Consider the following 21,182-nt stretch of genomic DNA (forward strand, 5'->3'; position numbering starts at 1 on the left):
CTGAGGGAATGGCTCTAATGAGACCCAGTAATACTTTTCATAAAAATGTAGGAAGGAGGCCAGGCTGTAAAACATGTTGTCTTCAATGTCTGTATACTAATGCCCAGAGTACGGCCAACAAACAGGATGAACTTGAACTCTTAATACAGGAGAGTAAATACGACTTCATAGGTATAACTGAAACTTGGTAGGATGACTCCCATGACTGGAATTCAGCAACTGAAGGATATAATTTATTCAGGAAGAATAGGAGGGGAGGTGGAGTCGTGCTATATGTTAAAAAAATATATATCCCTGCACAGAAATACAGGAAGATAAGCTTGGTAGCTCCACCGAGAGTATCTGGATTAAAATTAATGGGGCAAGTAATAAAAGGAATGTGGGGCTTGGAGTCTATTACTGACCACCCAGTCAAGGAGAAGACGAGATAACTTTTGAAAAGCAAATTGCCAATGTTTCGAGGAGGCATGATGTAGTAGTAATGGGGGATTTCAATTGCTGCGATATCTTTGGGAGACAAATTCTGCCAAATATGGCCCCTCCAAGAAATTCCTGACTTGTGGTGGAGATAACTTTCTCCTACAGAAAGTGGAGGAAGCAACTAGAGGATCAACTATCCTTGACTTGATTCTAACCAATAGAGATGACTTGGTGGATGAAGTGGCAGTTTTGGGAACTCTCGGGGGGGGGGGGAAGTGACCACGCTTCACTAGAGTTCTTGATTTTAAAGGAAGCAAAAACTGAGAGTAGCCATACATGTACCCTGGACTTCAGGAAAGCTGATTTTAATAAACTCAGAACAATGGTAAGTAAGGTTCTATGGCAAGCGACCCTAATGAAGAAAGGAGTCCAAGATGGGTGGGAGTGTCTAAAAGAGGAAATTGTAAACACACAATGGCAAACAATTCCGTCAAGGAAAAAAGGGGGGAAACAGCAGAAGAAGTCAGTGTGGTTTCACAGAAAGGTTAGAGATGACCTGAAAACAAAAAAGGTTACATAAAGGAAGTGGAAGGAAGGCCAGACCAGAAAGGAAGAGTACAGACAGGCAGCATGGAATTGCAGGGATGGCATCAGGAAAGCTACAACGGAGAATAAACTGAGGTTAACAAGAGGTGCCAAAAGCAAAAAAACCCACTTTCTTCAGGTACAGTAGGGCCCCACTAATACAGCAGATTACATTCTAGGTCCCCGTCGGAAAGTGGGGCCCTACTGTATTCCAGCTGCCACACTCCAGCTGTCCGATCAGCTGTAGCATGCAAACATGGGGAGTTCACGCGCTACAGCTGAAGCCCCCCGTGCTGCAGCTAATTGCCCCGCTGGCACCATCCTATTAGCAGAACGCCGAAAAGCGAGACGATAATGTACATCCATAATAAAAGACAGAGAAAAGAAATGGTGGTACAGCTACTCGGTGAGGATGGCAAAATGATAACAGGTGACAAAGAAAAGGCAGAAGTGCTCAATTCCTACTTTGGCTCACTCTTCTCCCAAAAAAGGGTCTATCACCCTCCCGGGAAACAAGAAGTAGAAGGGATCGGAGCTTGAGCTTGACAAACAGTCAAGGAATACCTAATCACTGAACGAGTTCAAATGAGCAGGGCCCAATAAACTGCATCCTAGAGTATTGAAGGAACTGACTGAAGAACTCTCAGAGCCGCTGTTCTATTATCCTTGCGAAATCGTGGAGGACTGGTGAAGTGCCGGATGACTGGAGGAGAGCTAATGTTGTCCCTATCTTCAAAAAGGGCAAAAAGGAGGAACCGGGGAACTATAGACCAGTCAGCCTAATGACTTGTCGGTTCCAGACAGGTAAAATTTCTAGATAGCCTAAATGACTGTGCCTAGAACATGGGGCAGGAGAGGGGGAGGAGGGGTGCCCGGAGGAGTCCGGCACAACTGGGGTGAGGAGCCGCCTGCCGCCCACCACACCACATGCAAGGTTGCCAGTCCGCCCACCTGCTTACAGTCACCGTGTCATGGATCCATGGAGATTGGTGGGGCACCAAGTGACAGAGTGGGGATGCTGGGGGGTGCTGTTGCTGTGGCGTCATGCATTCCAGGGAGCATTTGTGTGAGCTCTGAGTGCTCTGTTTCATCGGAGACTCAAGCAAGGCGCTGCCTTGTCCAGCGTCTTGCCTTTCTGCAGTGTCCATCTGGCTGCTTTTTGGGGGAGCCTACGAGCAATAGCCTTCTCCCACCGTGGGTTCTCTCCAGCCACCGGTGCCTGGAGTTAGTCTGCCTCTGAACATAGAGTCTTCATATAACAACAGCAGCCATCAGCAGAGACTCTAACATCAGTGCTAGAGTGACAAAAAACTGTTCTCTTACTCTTTTGTATGGGAATGTTATGTTATTAATATTGAAATGTTACTTTATTTATATGATGTTTTTAATTGATTGATAGCTTGTTTTATGATGACTTCAAATGTGATAATGTTTAGGTACTCTGAGTTATTGTGGATTGTTATGTTTTGAAATGATTTGAAACTATTGTTTTTGAATTGATATTGATGTCATCATTTGCATTTTTGTGCTATTGTAAGCCACTTCGAGCATATCTATATGGAAAAGTGGGATATAAATTCAAGTAATAAATAAATAAATAATAAATGGAAATGGCCAGAAGGGCAGTGACCCTGGACTTAATCTTAAATGGTGGCCAGGAACTGATATGAGATATAAGTATTGTTGAACCAATTGGGAACAGTGATCATAATGCTATCAAATTTTATATATATATATAGACAAGAAAACCCAACACAGTCACATTTAACTTCTAAAGGGAAATGGGATTGGTTAAAGGGAAGTTGAAAACGATAATCAAGAGGGTCAACTCTCTCCCAAATGATTGAGAGTTATTTAAAACCACAATATTAGAAGCTTAGCTTGAATCTATACTGCAAATGAAGGAAGACACCAAGAGGATGCCAGCATGATTAATGAGCAGAGTCAAAGAATCTATTAGAGGCAAAAAGGCTTCCTTTAGAAAATGGAAGTCTTGTCCAAATGAAGAGAACAAAAAGGAGCACAAACCTTGGCAAAACAAATGTAAGCAGACAATAAAGACATTGCTAAAAACAAAGACCAACAACAACATAATATTTAAATATTTTACTAGCAGAAGACTGGCTAGGGAGGCAGTTGGACCTTTGGATGACAAGGGAGTCAAGCATGTGCTAAGGGTGTGTGAGAGCAGGATGTTGGATTGGATGGCCCATTGGCCTGATTCAGCAGGCTCTACTTATGTCCCCCCACTTTTGTGACCTATCCAAAAAGGTGTTTTTTAAGAATATTAATATGGTAATGTTTGTGAAATACTCTAAAGCGTTACATAAATGCAAAATATTAATATTAGTGTGAAGTTACTTTTAAAAATCTGGCTAACTTTGGTGGTTTGCAGAATTTGGACTGATCTAATGCAGAATTCTAGCTAATATGTGCTGAGAATATCACTTTCAATCACATAGCAGTAATGAGGCAGTTCTTTTCTTTTTGGTCAGCTGTTGCAGTTCATCGAATCCTGTAGCTGTCGACTGGAAGCTTTTCTCAAATGGAAACCCCTGGAACCAGTTTACTGGCATTGGATGGTATGGTTCAATACTTGTGGTGTAATTATATATTTTATTGTTTTGCTGCAAAAAAAATATACACAGATATATTTTGCTGACCTCTTGTTCCAGCAAATCATAGCCTGCAAGAGTTCCCTCTTAAAAGGTGGATAAGACAATCCTTATGAACAAAGGCTAGGAAACATACGATGCTTGCTTTAGATCTTAGGACAGTATTTGGAATGGGAGTAGGAGCTCCTCTTGAGGCCTATGGTGGGAATGAGTTGCCATCTCTGCTGATGAAGATGTCAAGGCAACCTTCATTCTAGGGATGGGGGAGAATATCCGCTAAACTAGATTTAGTACCGGAATTCGACATAATCTGACAGTCAGCTGCCTTTTTGGACCAGCATTGATTTCTTGTGGCGGGTTGCAGTTGTCATCAGCACGTTTTTTTAAAAAAAATTGCTCCAAATTTTACATTATTGTCTTTGTAATTGGCTTTCCTCTAAGCTGATGCATTCTTAACTGCTTTCTAGGTGATAACGATCGCTCTTTACATCCATTAACCTCCCTCCAATTTTAGGTGATTATCTGCCTAATGGATATGTAAATAGAAAAAAAAGTGGAATAGCATAAGCGTTTTCATAGCCGTTATAGTTAAAAATTACATTATTTTTTCACTTTAAAAAATCAACGGATTGTCAGTTGCAAAACCCAACGGCAACAAAAAAGGGTGGATTGGCAACAAAACATGGACTCTCAGAATTCAAGCAGATCGGAACTAGGCAATGAAACCCCATCCCTACTTCATTCTTGCAAGTCCTGCCCCATCCGCAAAGCATGCTTTGACTTGTTTAGCACCATGGACCTATGCCTGCTTGGATGGTGCAAAATGTTCTGCTCTCCTTCCTACAATAAACTAACGCTCTCAGATTAGGAGATTTTGCTATAAAATCACATGCATTCCATCCTTTTTTGCGGATTAGCCAGTACCAGTGAAAGAAAGATTCCTATCTCGATTGCAGTGTTGAGCTGAATGAAACTCCATACAACTGCAGTCATTACAAATGAAAGAAATGTCTGCTCTTCTATACTTTTTAAAATATGATAGTATAAATTTTGCTGTAAACAAAATGGCTTCATTACAAACTAGAGTGCTAAATTTTGTGAGCTGCCAAAATTGCAGTCTGGTAACTTGTTTAGAATTGCAGATTTCTCTGAACAGCATTGTATGTTTTTAAGAACTCATAAAATCTGCTTTGCATCTGATGAAGGCTTCTGGAATGAGTACATCCATTCTGCTTGAATATAAACATACAACACTTTTACTGCTGCAGAAAATATTCCTTAAAAACATAACAAAATGAGTATTTAAAATCTGTTTTCATACAGTACTTAAGGATCTTTCGGTGAAGTAGTTCAGAGCCCACACAGGTATGGGCATTTGTGGTGACTAGGAGCCGTTTAGTCTTTGAGAGAGTAACTAAACTGATAACCCTTTAACACACCAACTTTGTTACTGATGAAATTGTGCAGGTTTTGTGTTATACAGAAGCAACAACAAAAAATAGCTCCCTAGGTTAAGGTTAATACTTGGGTTCAGAAAATGTTTTAAAGTCTAAGAGGGTTTTTTTGTTTTGCTTTGGTGGGGACTAGCTCTGCATAGAGATTTTTAGAGGCAAGCCATTTTTGTTGAAATGATGGAAGAAGCTAAGAATTATCTTATAATTTTTTAATTTGGCGAGATTAGGAATTGTAAATTTAGCCACATCTTTTAAAGGGGTGTGTGTGTGTCCTCCCAATGTAGCCCCCAGCAAAAATACTACAAGTCAGAAGAAATGGCCAGAGTGGGAGGAATAATCAGAGGTAGCAAGCTGTTCTTTCCCTACTTGAACTCTCCTCTGATTTCAGGGATCATTTATTCGAACTTCTGTAGATAACTAGTTCTGGAGCACTGTAGGCAGAGGTGTACCACATGCTGTGAATGGCATGTGAAAGCCACACTTGTTTTGGATTTGGATTATTTGCTTTTTAAGAGTGGTGGTATTTGTTGTTGTGGCAGATATTAAATATGTCTTGTATCTACTGTTCTTCCAAAGTGTTCCCCAAACGCATCATTTCTTTCTCTATGAGGTAGGTACCCAGAGTAGTTTCCATGTGCAAATGCCTAAACCAGTCCTGTTGTTGGGAATAAGTGGCTTTCTGAGAATAGAATCTGTCACTAGAGAACTGCATACCATTTCAAACAGAATCTAACCTTGTTTATCTGTCTTAACAGTCTCTAGACAAATATTGTAACAAGTTCCTCTGTTAAGCTATGAATTATGAAAAATTAATGCAACTTTGGAATTCTTCTTTCTCTGCCCATCTACCAGGAGACCCTTTTAGATCCTTCAACAGAAAATGCAAACCCCCACAAAACGTGTAACAAAGACAGTATTTTGCCAAGTGCTGACCTGTATTGTTATGACATTAATAGAACAATTAAAGAACTGGACAGATGCAGGAAAGATCTGTTGACTCTACGTGATGGGCTGGATGAGCTTATAGCATACAAGAAACTGAGTTGCCATGGAAAGGTAAGAAATCCAGATTGTTAGACATCCAGATTGATTGAATTAAAAACTCTGTTTTGGCCTCATTTTGTTTCCTCCCCCTTCTCTATAGGAAGGCAAAAGACTGATTCACCCAGTATCCTGTTAATGAGGGAATACATGTAATCACACATCTTCTTCCCCACCCCACACATTTGCCTGATTATGCTGGGATGCATTCTATGACTAGGATTACTCCCTCCCTTGGCCAAAACTGGAGAAGGGGGGTTGAGTTGTCTGAGGAACAGATAGAGGTTGTGTTTAGACCAGATTGATTGTTTTCTGCTAAGTTATTCCGCTCTTTCTTAATTAAGGCTTGCAGCATACTTCAGATGCCTGAGGAGGGGAGTTCTGAGGGCACAACTGCCGCCTCTGAAGCTAAAAAGGCTTTCCTTCAATGGAAGCAAAACCTGCTGTCATTCCCTTGCATAAGGAGTTTGATAGAATGTGGAAGGCAGAGTGGTCTCAACCAAATAGGTCCAAGTCTATCACCAATTTTGTAAAAAAAACAGAACACCTATACACCTTCCATTTGCCTGTCACATAGCAGCTGCACTTTCCATTGGTGGCAGCCATAGCTGCTCCTTTGATTCTGTCTATGGAGGGGGAAAGTGGTCGTAAGGATCCCTGTGATAAGAGGGTGGAGGGTGCCTTGCACCATAGCTTTGAGTCTGATGCAATGGTTTCCAAGGCTGTGGCCACCTCTTCCTTCTTTTCACAAGCAGCCTACCTTTGGAGCTGTTGCATAATGACAACACTCCCTAGTCGGTTAAGGATGGCCCCAAGAAATGTTCCATGTCTTAGCACTGGCTACGGATGCCTCCCTGGATGCTTTTCAGTTCAGGGCCAGGTCTATGGTGTCCATGGCACAACATTTGGCTTCGCCGGTGAGAGATTGACTCCTTCTCTCAAAACAAGCTTCTCAATTTGCTGTGTGCAGAACAACAACTTTTTTTTGGAAAACTGGAGGCCTACCTTGGGGAGACCAAGGATAAAAAAAAAAGGCTCTTCCTCAGAGATGGATTTAAGAAACCATCTCAACAGCAGTCTTTTCGTTCATTTAATCCCATCAACAGAGGCCATGGTTTCTCCCCTTTCAAATCCAGGTGGGGTAGACAGGATTTGATTTGTTTTGATTTGGATTCCTGCATTGAGCAAGGGATTGGACTAGATGGCCTTGTAGGTCCCTTCCAACTCTACTATTCTATGAGAGAGGCGGAGGCCATGGATTGCAGTGGAATTCTGCTCAATTCAGTTCCTCCCATTTCCCAAAAGGGGCAAAGAAGGAGGACTCCTGACTCTCATGTTCCCATAGACACTGTGACGGTGGGGCCTGGCTTCTATCGTTTGCCAGCCTGTGGGAAGAGATTACATCCAACAGGTGAGTAAGGGAAACAGTCTCCCAGGATTATTCCATCAGGTTTGATCAACTCCCTCGAAATGTATTCATCCCCACCCCAAAATCCCAATGCCCGCTCATACATCAGACTAACCAGATGGCCATTAAGGATCTCCTCCCTTGCAGTAGACATCTGGGGTCTGTTCAGTTTTTTTCTTAGTGCCCAAGAAAAATTGTGATGTCTGGGCCATATTAGATCTAAAATGGTTAAAGAGGTGGGTCTCCAAAAAGATGGAAACCCTCAAGTCTATCGTCACAGCACTAAGAAAAGGAGACTGGATGACCTCGATAGATCTCTTGGAGGCTCATATCCACATTACCATTAGTCCTGCTTACTGGCACTTCATGAGATTTTGTTATGCCAACCAGTATCAGGTGCTGTCCTTTGGCCTGTCCTCAGTGCCGAGGGTTTTCACCAAGGTGCTGGTGACGGTGGCGGCTTTTCTACGTACTCAGGGCGGGTGTATACACCCGTATCTTGACAACATTCTGGTGAGGGTGCCAGACAGAGACATGCGCATTGGCAACGCACAACACTTTCTCATGTCTTCAGAGGTTGGGGTGGATAGTCAATTTCAAGAAGAGCTCTCTTGTCCCAGTGCAGTCTGTCAGCCATCTGGCAGTGGTTCTACACACCATGCAGTTCAAGATGTTTCTGACTCAGGAACTGGTAATCAAACTGTGGAAAGCATTGTTGAAGGTGCAGTCCTCTAGGAAGATAGACCTTTTGGACCTGGCACAACTTCAGGGTCTGATGGCCTCTGTTTTCAATATCATCCGCTAGTCCAGATTCCACTCCAGGCCCGTCCAGTTGCTCTGTCCCTATCAGGATGACATTGCCCAAAGGAGGTCGAAGTTGGTGGTTACCTATGCAGTGCATCAGGAGCTACAATAGTGGTTGGCTCCTCACAGGCTGGAGTTGGGAATGAACCTTGAGGAGCCGCTGAGAACTGTATCACAACAGATGCCAGTCGCTCGTGATGGGAGGCCCATCTGGGAGGTCAGACAATACAGCACTCTTGGTCTTAGTTTTTTTGTTGTTGTTACGTGCTTTCAAGCTGATTACGACTTATGGCGACCCTATGAATCAGTGACCTCCAACAGCATCTGTCATGAACCACCCTGTTCAGATCTTGTAAGTTCAGGTCTGTGGCTTCCTTTATGGAATCAATCCATCTCTTGTTTGGCCTTCCTCTTTTTCTACTCCCTTCTGTTTTTCCCAGCATTATTGTCTTTTCTAGTGAATCCTGTCTTCTCATGATGTGTCCAAAGTATGATAACCTCAGTTTCATCATTTTAGCTTCTAGTGATAGTTCTGGTTTAATTTGTCCTAACACCCAATTATTTGTCTTTTTCACAGTCCAGGGTATGCGCAAAGCTCTCCCAACACCACATTTCAAATTATTTTTCTCTTACCTGCTTTTTTCACTGTCCAACTTTAACATCCATACATAGAGATCGGGAATACCATGGTCTGAATGATCCTGTCTTTAGTGTTCAGTGATAGAACTTTGCATTTGAGGACCTTTTCTAGTTCTCTCATAGCTGCACTCCCCAGTCCTAGCCTTCTTCTGATTTCTTGACTTTGGTCTCTATTTGGGTTAATGACTGTGCCAAGGTATTGATAATCCTTGACAAGTTTAATGTCCTCATTGTCAACTTTAAAGTGACATAAATCTTCTGTTGTCATTACTTTAGTCTTTTTGACGTTGACTGTAGTCCTGCTTTTCTGCTTTCCTCTTTAACTTTCATCAGCATTTGTTTAAAATCATTTCTGGTTTCTGCTAGTAGTATGGTATCGTCTCCATATCTTAAACTATTCATAGAATCCTAGAATCATAGAGTTGGAAGGGGCCTTGTAGGCCATCGAGTCCAACCCCCTGCTCACAGCAGGAAATCCACAGCTAGAGCATCTCCCGCAGACAGCTGTCCAGCCTCTGCTTGAAGACATCCAGCGAAGGGGATCCCACCACCTCCCTAGGCAGTTGGTTCCATTGCCGAACTGCCCTTACTGTCAAGAAGTTCCTTCTAATGTCCAATCTGAATCTACGCTCCTGCAACTTAAAACCATTAGACCTAGTCCTACCCTCTGGGGCAGCAGAGAACAAATCTGTACCCTCCTCTATGTGACAGCCCTTCAGGTACTTAAAGAGTGCAATCATGTCACCCCTCAGCCTTCTCTTCACCAGACTGAACATGCCAAGTTCCTTCAACCTTTCCTCATAAGACTTGTTCTCCATACCGGCTATCATCCTCGTCGCCCTCTTCTGAACCCGCTCTAACTTCTCTATATCTTTCTTAAAATGAGGCGCCCAGAACTGAACGCAGTATTCCAGATGAGGCCTGACTAATGCAGAATATAGTGGGACTATTACTTCCCTCGACCTGGAAACTATAGCTCTGTTTATGCAGCCCAAAACCGCATTTGCCTTTTTTGCTGCAGCATCACACTGCTGGGTCACGTTCAACTTGCGATCCACTACATTTCCAAGGTGCTTCTCACACGCACTACTGCTAAGCCGGGTATTTCCCATCCTGTACTCGTGCATTTTGTTTTTGTGGCCTAAATGCAGAATCTTGCATTTGTCTATTGAATTTCATTTTATTAATTTCAGCCCAATTTTCTAGTCTATCCAGGTCCCTTTGGATTATTCCTGTCTTCCATTGTGTTAGCTATCCCTCCCAGTTTTGTATCATCCACAAACTTCATAAGGCTTCCAATTTTCACACCTCCTTCATCTTCGTCCAATCCTGCTTTCCATATGATATGTTCAGCGTATAGATTAAACAAGTAGGGTGATAAAATACACCCGTCTCACACCCTTTCCGATTGGGAACCAGTTGGTTCTCCATATTCTGTCCTTACAGTAGCCTCTTGTCCAGAGTACAGGTTGTGCATCAGGACAATCAGATGCTGTGGCACCCCCATTTCTTTTAAAGAATTCCATAGTTTTTCATGATCTACACAGTCAAAGGCTTTGCTGTAATCTATAAAGCACAGGGTGATTTCCTTCTGAAATTCTTTCGTCCATTCCATTATCCAACGTATGTTTGTGATATGATCTCTGGTATCTCTTCCCTTTCTAAATCCAGCTTGGACGTCTGGCATTTCTCGCTCCATATATGGTAAGAGCCTTTGTTGTAGAATCTTGAGCTTTACTTTACTTGCATGGGATATTAAGGCAATACTTTGATAATTACTGCATTCTGTGGGATCCCCTTTCTTTGGAATTGGGATGTATACTGAATGCTTCCAGTCTGTGGGCCATTGTTTAGTTTTCCATATTTCTTGACAAATTTTCGTCAAGTGGGGAGCCCACTTGCTGATATACACTGACAACACTTCAGCAAAAGTGTATGTCAACAATCGGGGGCATCCATTCCCGGGCGTTCATAGCGGAGGCACTCAGATTGTTTTGCCTGGCAGAGAGAATCCTGATGTCACTCAGAGCAGAATATCTGGCTGGACTGGGCAATGACCTGATGGATTGGCTCACCATTCCATAATGGAGGTGTAGTGACAGCAGAAGATGGTGAGGTGGATGGGATGGCTCAAAGTGGATCTGTTTGTCTCATAGGAGAATGCTCAGATTCCAGTCTTCATATCCCATAGGAGTTGTTTCTCAGCCTGGGCCACAGATGCCCTGGAAACTATGGCCTCCTTGACTTCTGTACACTTTCCCACCTTTTTGACTTCTTCAGTGCACAGTCCAGAAAATCAGATCCCTCAGGGCTCATGTGATTTTGATAGCCCCATTTTGGCCGCAGAGACCCTGGTTCCTGGACCCTCTGAATCTCTCAGTACAGGAACCTTGGAAGCTGCCTCTGCCCTGGGACCTTTTGCTCCAGGGTCCTGTGGTTCACCTTCAACCAGATCTGTTCCACTTGACTGCTTGGAGGCTAAGTGGATCTGATTGACTGTCTTCCCTGCTGTCTTTCAGAAGGGCATCCATTAATAGAATTTATAATATAACGTAATCCAGTAGTTCTCAGTTCCTTCAGGTGGTTGTATATAAGGGTCTTAGTGCCAACACCATTAAGTGGTAGGCCTCTGCTCTTAATAGTGTTTTCTCTTCCTCTGGAGCAGAGACCATTTCATCAAACCTGTTGTATAGGAGGTTCATCAGGGGAGTACTACTGACTTCTCCCAAGGTGATGTATACTTGGAATTTATCCTGGGTACTGATGGCCCTGTCTGGATCCCCATGGCTTGAACCCATTGCTACCTGTTCTCTAGAACTGCTAACATTTAAGACTGTTTTCTTAATGGCTGTCATCTCTGCCCCATGGGTATCAGAGTTGGGAGCTCTTTCTGCATCTTCCCAGTGGTGCATCTTTCACTGTGACAAGGTTGTGTTTAGGTCTGACCCTGCTTTCATGCAAAAGGTGTGTTCTGTTTGCCACAGGTCTTAGGAGGAGATTCTACCTTCATTCTGTCCCAATCCTTCATGCAATCAGGAGCACAGGTGGCATCATTTCGATGTCAGAATGGCCCTGCGTTTCTGTTTGGTCAGGAACCTGGAATTCAGGAAATCTTGAAGCCCTTTTCATGGCTTTTGCGGGTTTATCCAAGGGTCAGAAGGTTTCAACACCTTCTGTCTCAAGGTTGCTGAGAGGGGCTATTGAGCAGGCATATGTGGCTTTGGACAAGGAACTCCCTAAAGAGGCGACAGCTCACTCTCAGGGGTGCAGCGGCTTCAGCTGCATTCAAAGTGAACTGCCCAATTCTGGATATGTGTAAGGTGGCCACCTAGGCCTCTCTTCACACATTAATAAAGCACTACAAAATTGACTCATTTTCATCTTCAAATGCAACTTTTGGCAGGAAGGTATTACAGATGGTGGTGAGGACAAAGTAAGGGAGCAGAGGAGACCAACTTGGTATTAACAGCACGCTGCTCTGGTATATCTTAGTCATAGAATGCATCCCAGCATAATTGGGCAAAACCAGAAATTGGTACCTACCTTGAATTGGAGTTAGGTGATTATGCTGGGGTGCATTCATCCCCTCCCTTGCTATCCCTCTTCTGTTTATAGGAGTGTCTTGTTCTATGGGGGGCTTGGGTGCAGGGCTGCAACTTTCGCCTTACATGATGTTTAGAAAGTTTGTCTTTTATGGCTGTCTGAGTGTTTGGGCCAGTTGGCCGTTTTTTCAGTTTCTTTCTGTCCTCTTTCCTATTTTACACTTTCCCTGGCACTGACAGTAGTTTTGTAGTTAGATTTTCCTTCCGGTTGGAGGTTTTATTGTTGGAGTTGAGGGGTTGTCCTGCTCTGTCAGTGGTGGTTCTGGAGAGTGAGATGACTCCTCCCCCTGGATGAGGACATGCAAGATTTGGAAGCCCTGCCTACTGAGTCCAGAGGGAGGAGTAATCTTAGTCATAGAATGCATCCCAGCATAATCAGCAAACTCCAATTCATGGCAAGTACCAATTTCCATTTTTTAGCTGCTGGAACAAAAAGGACAGCTTCCTTTCTCATAGTAGGTAGTGGAGGCAGTGGCTGTTTTAGCACCTGCCTGCCTCTCCTTCCCTTTCCTGTCTATAGAGAATGCTGAGCCTCACCACAGCAGCACACCCACCATCACCTTGGCTGGTCATGTTGTGGTAAAGTGTTATGTTGTCTACTGTAGAAGTGGCTGCTCTTCCCTGCACAAACAAAGAGTGGACTCCCCTTCTCTTGACAACTACTAGTTTTTAGCATTAGAGTCTTACTGTAAATTAAAATTATTCTTCTTCTTCTTATCATTATCATCATTTACTTATTTATATAGCGCCATCAGATGCACATGGCACTGTATATAAAATAAAACAATAAAAACAAGGCCCTGCCCAATAAGGCGTACAATCTAAATAAAATAAATGAGGACAACAAGGGAAAGGAGGGACAACAAAGAGAGGACTTCAAATACACATAATCTAGGTATACAAATATAGGGGAAAAAATTTAAAACCCCAAGTTGAAACTCCCAAAGCTTTGGAAAAAAGGAAGGTTTTTAAAAGAAGACTTAAAAACTGAAATTGAGGAAGCAGTCCGCAAGTGTTCTGGGAGACAATTCCAGGAATATGGAGCAGTAAGAGAAAATGGACAAGTTGACCTAAAGAGCCAAGAATCCTGAGATGGGTGAGAAGCAAAGAGTTTGAGGAGCAGAGATCCTGAGTGGGGCTATAATGAGAAACAAGAACTAAGAGATAAGGAGGAGCCAGAATGTGTGAAGCTTTAAAAGTTAAAACAAGAAGCTTGTACTGAATCCTGAAATAAATAGGGAGCCAGTGAAGGGACTTTAAAAATGGAATAACATGGTCAAAATGACGGGCCAAATAAATAACCTTGCAGTAGAATGTTGAATAGAGACCAAGGGACTGGTAAGAGTTTGTGGAAGACCAGTCAAACGAAGATTGCAATAGTCAAGGTGAGAAATTACTAAAGCATAAACTAACATCTTTGCAGAGGACAAAAAAGGTCTGGTTCTAGTTATATTATAGAGGAAAAAACAGCAGAACTTACTACAGCATTAATGTGGGGAACAAAAGAAAGAGTCAAAAGTAAAACCAAGACTATGTGCTTCCTTCACAGGATATAGAGGTACATTGATGGCAAATGTATATTCACCATTTTAAGTTTTAGGCACCAATGAAGCTGGTCAACCAGCCAGATGGGCGACTAATAAATTGAATAGTAATAATAATTTTTTTTTTTTTTTTTTTTTGTGGTGGAGGAGTTCTGTTTTCTTTTTTTTTTACAATAATTTTTATTCAAATTTTCATAAAACATAGAAAACAAAATCATAAAACATTCAAAGACAAAAAACAAAACAAAACAAAAATGATTAAACAAAAAAAATAAAATGTTGACTTCCGATTTGTCGCAGATCAAATCAGTTATAGGTCTACAATATATAACAATCCTGTCTCTTAAATCATATTATAAAATCACTTTCCTCCAGTAGTTATCTTAATTAATCATCAAATCTCATAAACATTACTTTATTCTTTCCACAAAAAGTCAAAGAGAGGTTTCAATTCTTTAAGAAATATATCTATCAATTTTTCTCCAAATAAACATGTCAATTAATCCATCTCGTTAATAATTATAATAATCTTATTGTCATAACCATAGTCCAAATAAACATTTCGGTTAATCCATCTCATCAGAATCTGTTAGGTCCAATAATTTCAATAGCCATTATTCCATTATCCCTATTAGTTCCATCTTCCATCTTCAATAGTCCTGTTAAGTCCAGTAATTTCAGTGTCCAATCTTCCATTATCAGTATTCCATAATAATCTTGCTGTTGTAACCATAGTCATATAATAAGAGTCTGATGGGAATTTCCTCTATCCCAAATATTTTCTTGCCATCCATTCTAAATAAGTTGCTGAAATACTGTTGTAAAGTCATATCTGTGTTCTTCTTTTTTACAAAATGCACTGGCTCATCTCTTAAGAGTTTTTCCATTGTCACATGGCTGCAGTTAATTCCATAGATTTTCTCTATATCAAGCTCCATCACATCATTCCAGTCCAGAAGATTATCCAAGCCATTGATAACTTTATCTCTAATATCTTCATTAATTTCTTCAGAGATAACGTTAAATTCCAAACAGTAGATTTTATTTCTAAAATCCATAAACTCCAGATCTTTTTCCAATTCCACATTTGTTCCAATCTCCAGGGCTTGTATCTTCCCTTTATTTTTTCTTTTCTCATCTCTGATCTCATTCTCCTCTCTCACAGGATCCCCTATTTCTTTAAGCTCCTGCGTCATTTTGCTCAGTTCAATTTTCAGCTCCTTACTGCCCTGTCGCAGGGTTTGTTTCGTTATCTCAATCTCATCCATTATTTTCTGAAACATAGTTACTTCCAGATTCTCAGCCACTTTCTTGATTGCCATTTTTAAAACCACGAAAACAAAGCAAAACAAAACAAAAATAAAGAAGAACCACTTCTTATTTCAGCAACAATTGGGTTAATATTCCAGGCTTGATGACATCACAGTATAAACAGAGCAACCTGCCTTATCTCTCTATGTTCAAGAATGCAAAACAAATTTAGTTCCCAGCATCAAAACAGTTAGTGGCGTCGTGAAGAAGCAGATTCGTCAAAATAAAATAGACCAAAAAGAGAATAGTCCCAGACAATATAATATTCCTCGGAATAGAAATCAGGAATAGAAATCCCTCTTCTGTTTATTATCTTTAGAATGCACTTCCAGGACAGCTTTTTGCGACAGAAACAGAGATAAGCTGTTAATTTCGTGAATAACAGAAAAGAGTTATATCTCACCCAGAAGTTGTCCAAAGCCGATCAATCTGACAAATCTCCTTTTGCTGTAACAATTTAAACCAAGTAAAAAAAAATAATAGAAAGAAGGGTGCTTGCCTGTTAGTCCGTTCTCTCTTTAAAGAAAAGATAAACGTATCGCTTAAGCAGATAGAGCTTGTTAGAAAGTCCGTCCGGCATTGTTGGCTGGACCTTATCTCATAAATTAATGAAATCCAGTCCTCCCAACAAAAACAGGCTTTTGAGGTTGATCTCTACGTTTCTCCCTGCCCGGGAGAAATTTCATCAGTCAAAAAAAAAAATGTTCTGACTGATTTATATCTGAATAAGCTTCTTTTGAGGCGGGAGCCCGTCCCAAAAGCAGGCACAAGCGAAGTCACCCTTCCCGGAAGTCAGTAATAATAATAATTCAGGCGTAAATGTCCGAAAGGCATTCTGTACTGTCATGTTGGACATCAGAAAGAGTTCGGGTTGAAAAATATAACCGTTTCATCAGCATACAAATGATACTGAAGGCCATGAGATCGAATAAGGTTGCACAGGGTTAACACATAAAGGGAAAACAACAAAGATCTTAAAACTGAGCCCTGTGATACCCCAACTAAGAGGGGAAAAGACACAACCTTCAGCCAACAGATTAAATGAATGGCCTGACAAATAAGAAACAAACCAAGTAAGAAGAGAATCAAAACACCCCAGAGAGTTCAACAACCGTATCAAAGTCTGCATAAAGATAGAGTAAAATAAGAACTGAATAGAGACTTTTAAACTTTACAGTAAGGAGGTCATATGTGGTCTTCGTAAGAGCCGTCTCAGTGAAGTGCAAGGGACAAAATTTGAATTGAAAGGGATCTAGAGCAGAGGTACAAGAAAGAAAGTCGAGGTAACGTGAATAAACAGCATGCACCAGGACTTTCGAAACAAAACAACAAAGAAATGGGGGTACTTAGAGAGAGAAAAAGAATCAAGTGAACGGGTGGCTAACATTTTTCGGCCTGAGGGCCACATTCAAAACTGGCCAACTCTCTGCAGGCAGTAAAATGGCCATCAAACATACATTAACACACGTGCATTGCACTTGCCACAAAAAAACTGCATTATGTCTGTATAAGCAGGATCATTCCACAATCACATATGCAAACAGACAGGATCACACTACATTCACCACAGCCTAGTGAAGAGCTTTAAACCTCTCTAGCAAGCCCAGTGCTGCAGTGGGATGGTTTCGCTACAATGGAAAAGAAGATGGGAGCTGATACAGCACTAAAAAGGATTTTGCTATAGAACATTCTGTAGTTTCAGTGTCTTAGAGCTCAGCTGACTTTTATTGGAGGAGGTGAGGGAGGGATGAATAGACATTAGCTGTAATCAGAGCTTTTTTTATGATGGGACTCACCGGTATGAAGTACCATCACCTTTTCTTTTTATGCCTTGTGTTGGTTATGGCCCTTTTTTATCAAAATGTGAGTATTCGCACCTAAATATTTTGCCTCCCCCTCCCAAAACGAAGCACTGGCTGTGGTCAACTAAAGAGATGATTGGGGTCCTGTTTCTGAAGAGAGAAATGGCATCGCTGAGGTCTGTTAATTAACCAAGATTCAAGAAAACAGACTGTTCCATCCTTTCTATTTTGTACCACGTTATTCAGCATAATTGTTATTTCTTCTTCACAGGTCAGAACAAGAGAGCAGAAGCAACTGGGAGAAAGGGAGTTCTGCAGGGCTGTCAAAAAAGTAGAAGAAGTTGTGGAGCTGAAACTATCTGACCTTAAATGCCACAGTAGTGACAGTAGAACCAATACAATGCATGGACCGTACAGACTTGTATTTAAAAGGAAGCATTTAAAGGCCAGCAAAATGATCAGGTCAGCAGAACCCCAGGAACCCATTGTAGAAGGTATTGCATTGACAGATGTGATCTGTGATCTGAGAAAGAAAGAAGCAAGACTGGAGGCAGAGTTGAAGGAGCGGCAGGAAGGAGGCAGGAAGAAGGTTTATGAAGCTGCAGAGGGGCTTGGTCAAGTGCTTTTCATCCCACCAATGAAAAGACAAGAAACAAGAAATGCAGACTAGGTATAGAATTTGGCACTGTTCATTCGATTTGAAGGGACAGCTTTGGGCCACACATGAGGCTACCACCCTTTTGTTGGTCTTGTCTTCTAGAGCCAACTATTTCTTTTTTATATTTATTGTGATTGTTTCTCATTTTGGATTTTAAATAATCAAACAATTTAAATAAAATTAATATTAAATACTAAAGAGGCTGTTAATAAATACAATGAATAAATTAATATTAGCACCAGTCTGTAAATGGGAACTGCAAGTCTCACCACACACACACCCTACCACCACCTTTACTTTCTTGGATATGTGTATCAGTCACTGCTCAGCTTCCATTCAGCTAAGCCAGTCCTCATCATAAGAACATAAGAAGAGCCTGCTGGATCAGGCCAGTGGCCCATCTAGTCCAGCATCCTGTTCTCACAGTGGCCAACCAGGTGCCTGGGGGAAGCCCGCAAGCAGGACCAGAGTGCAAGAACACTCTCCCCTCCTGAGGCTTCCGGCAACTGGTTTTCAGAAGCATGCTGCCTCTGACTAGGGTGGCACAGCACAGCCATCACGGCTAGTAGCCATTGATAGCCCTGTCCTCCATGAATTGGTCTAATCTTCTTTTAAAGCCATCCAAGCTGGTGGCCATTACTGCATCTTGTGGGAGCAAATTCCATAGTTTAACTATGCGCCGAGTAAAGAAGTACTTCCTTTTGTCTGTCCTGAATCTTCCAACATTCAGCTTCTTTGAATGTCCACGAGTTCTAGTATTATGAGAGAGGGAGAAGAACTTTTCTCTATCCACTTTCTCCATGCCATGCATAATTTTATACACTTCTTCTATCATGTCTCCTCTGACCCGCCTTTTCTCTAAACTAAAAAGCCCCAAATGCTGCAACCTTTCCCTCGTAAGGGAGTCGCTCCATCCCCTTGATCATTCTGGTTGCCCTCTTCTGAACCTTTTCCAACTCTAGAATATCCTTTTGGAGATGAGGCGACCAGAACGGTACACAGTATTCCAAATGTGGCCGCACCATAGATTTATACAACGGCATTATGATATCGGCTGTTTTATTTTCAACACCTTTCCTAATTATTCCTAGCATGGAATTTGCCTTTTTCACAGCTGCCGCACACTGGGTCGACATTTTCATCGTGCTATCCACTACAACCCCGAGGTCTCTCTCCTGGTCGGTCACCGCCAGTTCAGACCCCATGAGCATATATGTGAAATTAAGATTTTTTGCTCCAATATGCATAATTTTACACTTGTTTATATTGAATTGCATTTGCCATTTTTCCACCCATTCACTCAGTCTGGAGAGGTCTTTTTGGAGCTCTTTGCAATCCCTTTTTGTTTTAACAACCCTGAACAATTTAGTGTCATCAGCAAACTTGACCACTTCATTCAAACTTGACTCACTCCTAATTCTAGGTCATTAATGAACAAGTTGAAAAGTACAGGTCCCAATACTGATCCTTGAGGGACTCCACTTTCTACAGCCCTCCATTGGGAGAACTGTCCGTTTATTCCTACTCTCTGCTTTCTGCTTCTTAACCAATTCCTTATCCACAAGAGGACCTCTCCTTTTATTCCATGACTGCTAAGCTTCCTCAGAAGTCTTTGGTGAGGTACCTTGTCAAACGCTTTTTGAAAGTCTAAGTACACTATGTCCACTGGATCACCTCTATCTATATGCTTGTTGACACTCTCAAAGAATTCTAATCGGTTACTGAGACAGGATTTTCCCTTGCAGAAGCCATGCTGGCTCTGCTTCAGCAAGGCTTGTTCTTCTATGTGCTTAGTTAATCTAGCTTTAATAATACTTTCTACCAGTTTTCCAGGGACAGAAGTTAAGCTAACTGGCCTGTAATTTCCGGGATCCCCTCTGGATCCCTTTTTGAAGATTGGCGTTACATTTGCCACTTTCCAGTCCTCAAGCACGGAGGAGGACATGAGGGACAAGTTACATATTTTAGTTAGCAGATCAGCAATTTCACATTTGAGTTCTTTGAGAACTCTCGGGTGGATGCCATCTGGGCCCGGTGATTTGTCAGTTTTTATATTGTCCATTAAGCCTAGAACTTCCTCTCTCGTTACCACTATTTGTCTCAGTTCCTCAGAATCCCTTCCTGCAAATGTTAGTTCAGGTTCAGGGATCTGCCCTATATCTTCCACTGTGAAGACAGATGCAAAGAATTCATTTAGCTTCTCTGCAATCTCCTTATCGTTCTTTAGTACACCTTTGACTCCCTTATCATCCAAGGGTCCAATCGCCTCCCTAGATGGTCTCCTGCTTTGAATGTATTTATAGAATTTTTTGTTGTTGGTTTTTATGTTCTTAGCAATGTGCTCCTCAAATTCTTTTATTGTGTTCTTGCATTTCTTTTGCCAGAGTTTGCGTTCTTTTTTATTTTCTTCATTCGGACAAGACTTCCATTTTCTGAAGGAAGACTTTTTGCCTCTAAGAGCTTCCTTGACTTTGCACTAAATAACCATGCAATGTATATAGATGCTCTTGGAGATCGCTGATTCATAGGGTCACCATAAGTCGTAGTTGACTTGGAGACACATAACAACAAAACGTATATAGATAAGAGATGATTGGTGTAAAAATCTTGGTAGGATGCACTAAGCAGCATTGTTTAAACAGATGTAAATAATTTCAGAAGATCACCCTGTGCTTTACAGATTACAGCAAAGCTTTTGACTGTGTAGATCATGAAAAACTATGGAGTGCTTTGAAGGAGGCGGGGGTGCTACAGCATCTGGTTGTCTTGGTGCACAGCCTGTACTCTGGACGGGAGGCTGCTGTGGGGACAGAATGTGGAGAAGCCAGTTGGTTCCCAATGGAGGTGTGAGACGGGTGCATTTTTTCACCCTGTTTGTTTGATCTATACACAGAACATATCATACGGAGAGTGGGATTGGACCAGAATGGGGGAGGCATGAAAATTGGAAGGAGAAATGTCAATAATTTAGGATATGCAGACGATACCATGCTGCTAGCAGAAACCAGTAGTGATTTGAGGCTAATGCTGATGCAGGTTAGAGAGGTTAGACCTCTGAGTAGACATATATACATTGTACTATAAGTTAACTATACAGTAAATGTTTAATGAGTGCGCACATGTGCATTTGTGAGGGTATGCTCTGGGACTCTGTCCCTTTACTTTTTTGGCAGGCAGACCCCTCCCAGGGTTCCTCTGTCTCTACAGCCAGGGCCAATCAGCTTGATCAATCTTCCCTCACTGCCATTGGCAAAAGAGCAGGAAGTGGCACTGGAGCTTCAATAAGCCCATCTGGCCCC

General features: G+C 41.8%; 1 protein-coding gene across 4 annotated transcripts in view; it reads left to right on the forward strand.

Annotated features, from left to right (window-relative positions):
* Positions 1-18,113, forward strand: part of TEDC1 (tubulin epsilon and delta complex 1) — a 40,715-nt gene extending 22,602 nt beyond the window's left edge. For all 4 annotated transcript variants that reach the window (XM_061584601.1, XM_061584591.1, XM_061584608.1 and 1 more), the window contains exons 6-8: positions 3,501-3,587; positions 5,927-6,130; positions 17,497-18,113. In XM_061584601.1, coding sequence (XP_061440585.1) covers positions 3,501-3,587; positions 5,927-6,130; positions 17,497-17,895 — 690 coding nt within the window. In that variant the 3' untranslated portion in view covers positions 17,896-18,113. The remainder of the gene's footprint in view (positions 1-3,500; positions 3,588-5,926; positions 6,131-17,496) is intronic.
* Positions 18,114-21,182: the final 3,069 nt, after the last annotated feature.

This window comes from Rhineura floridana, chromosome 1 (genome assembly GCF_030035675.1).
Source record: "Rhineura floridana isolate rRhiFlo1 chromosome 1, rRhiFlo1.hap2, whole genome shotgun sequence".
NCBI classification, from domain to species: domain Eukaryota; kingdom Metazoa; phylum Chordata; class Lepidosauria; order Squamata; family Rhineuridae; genus Rhineura; species Rhineura floridana.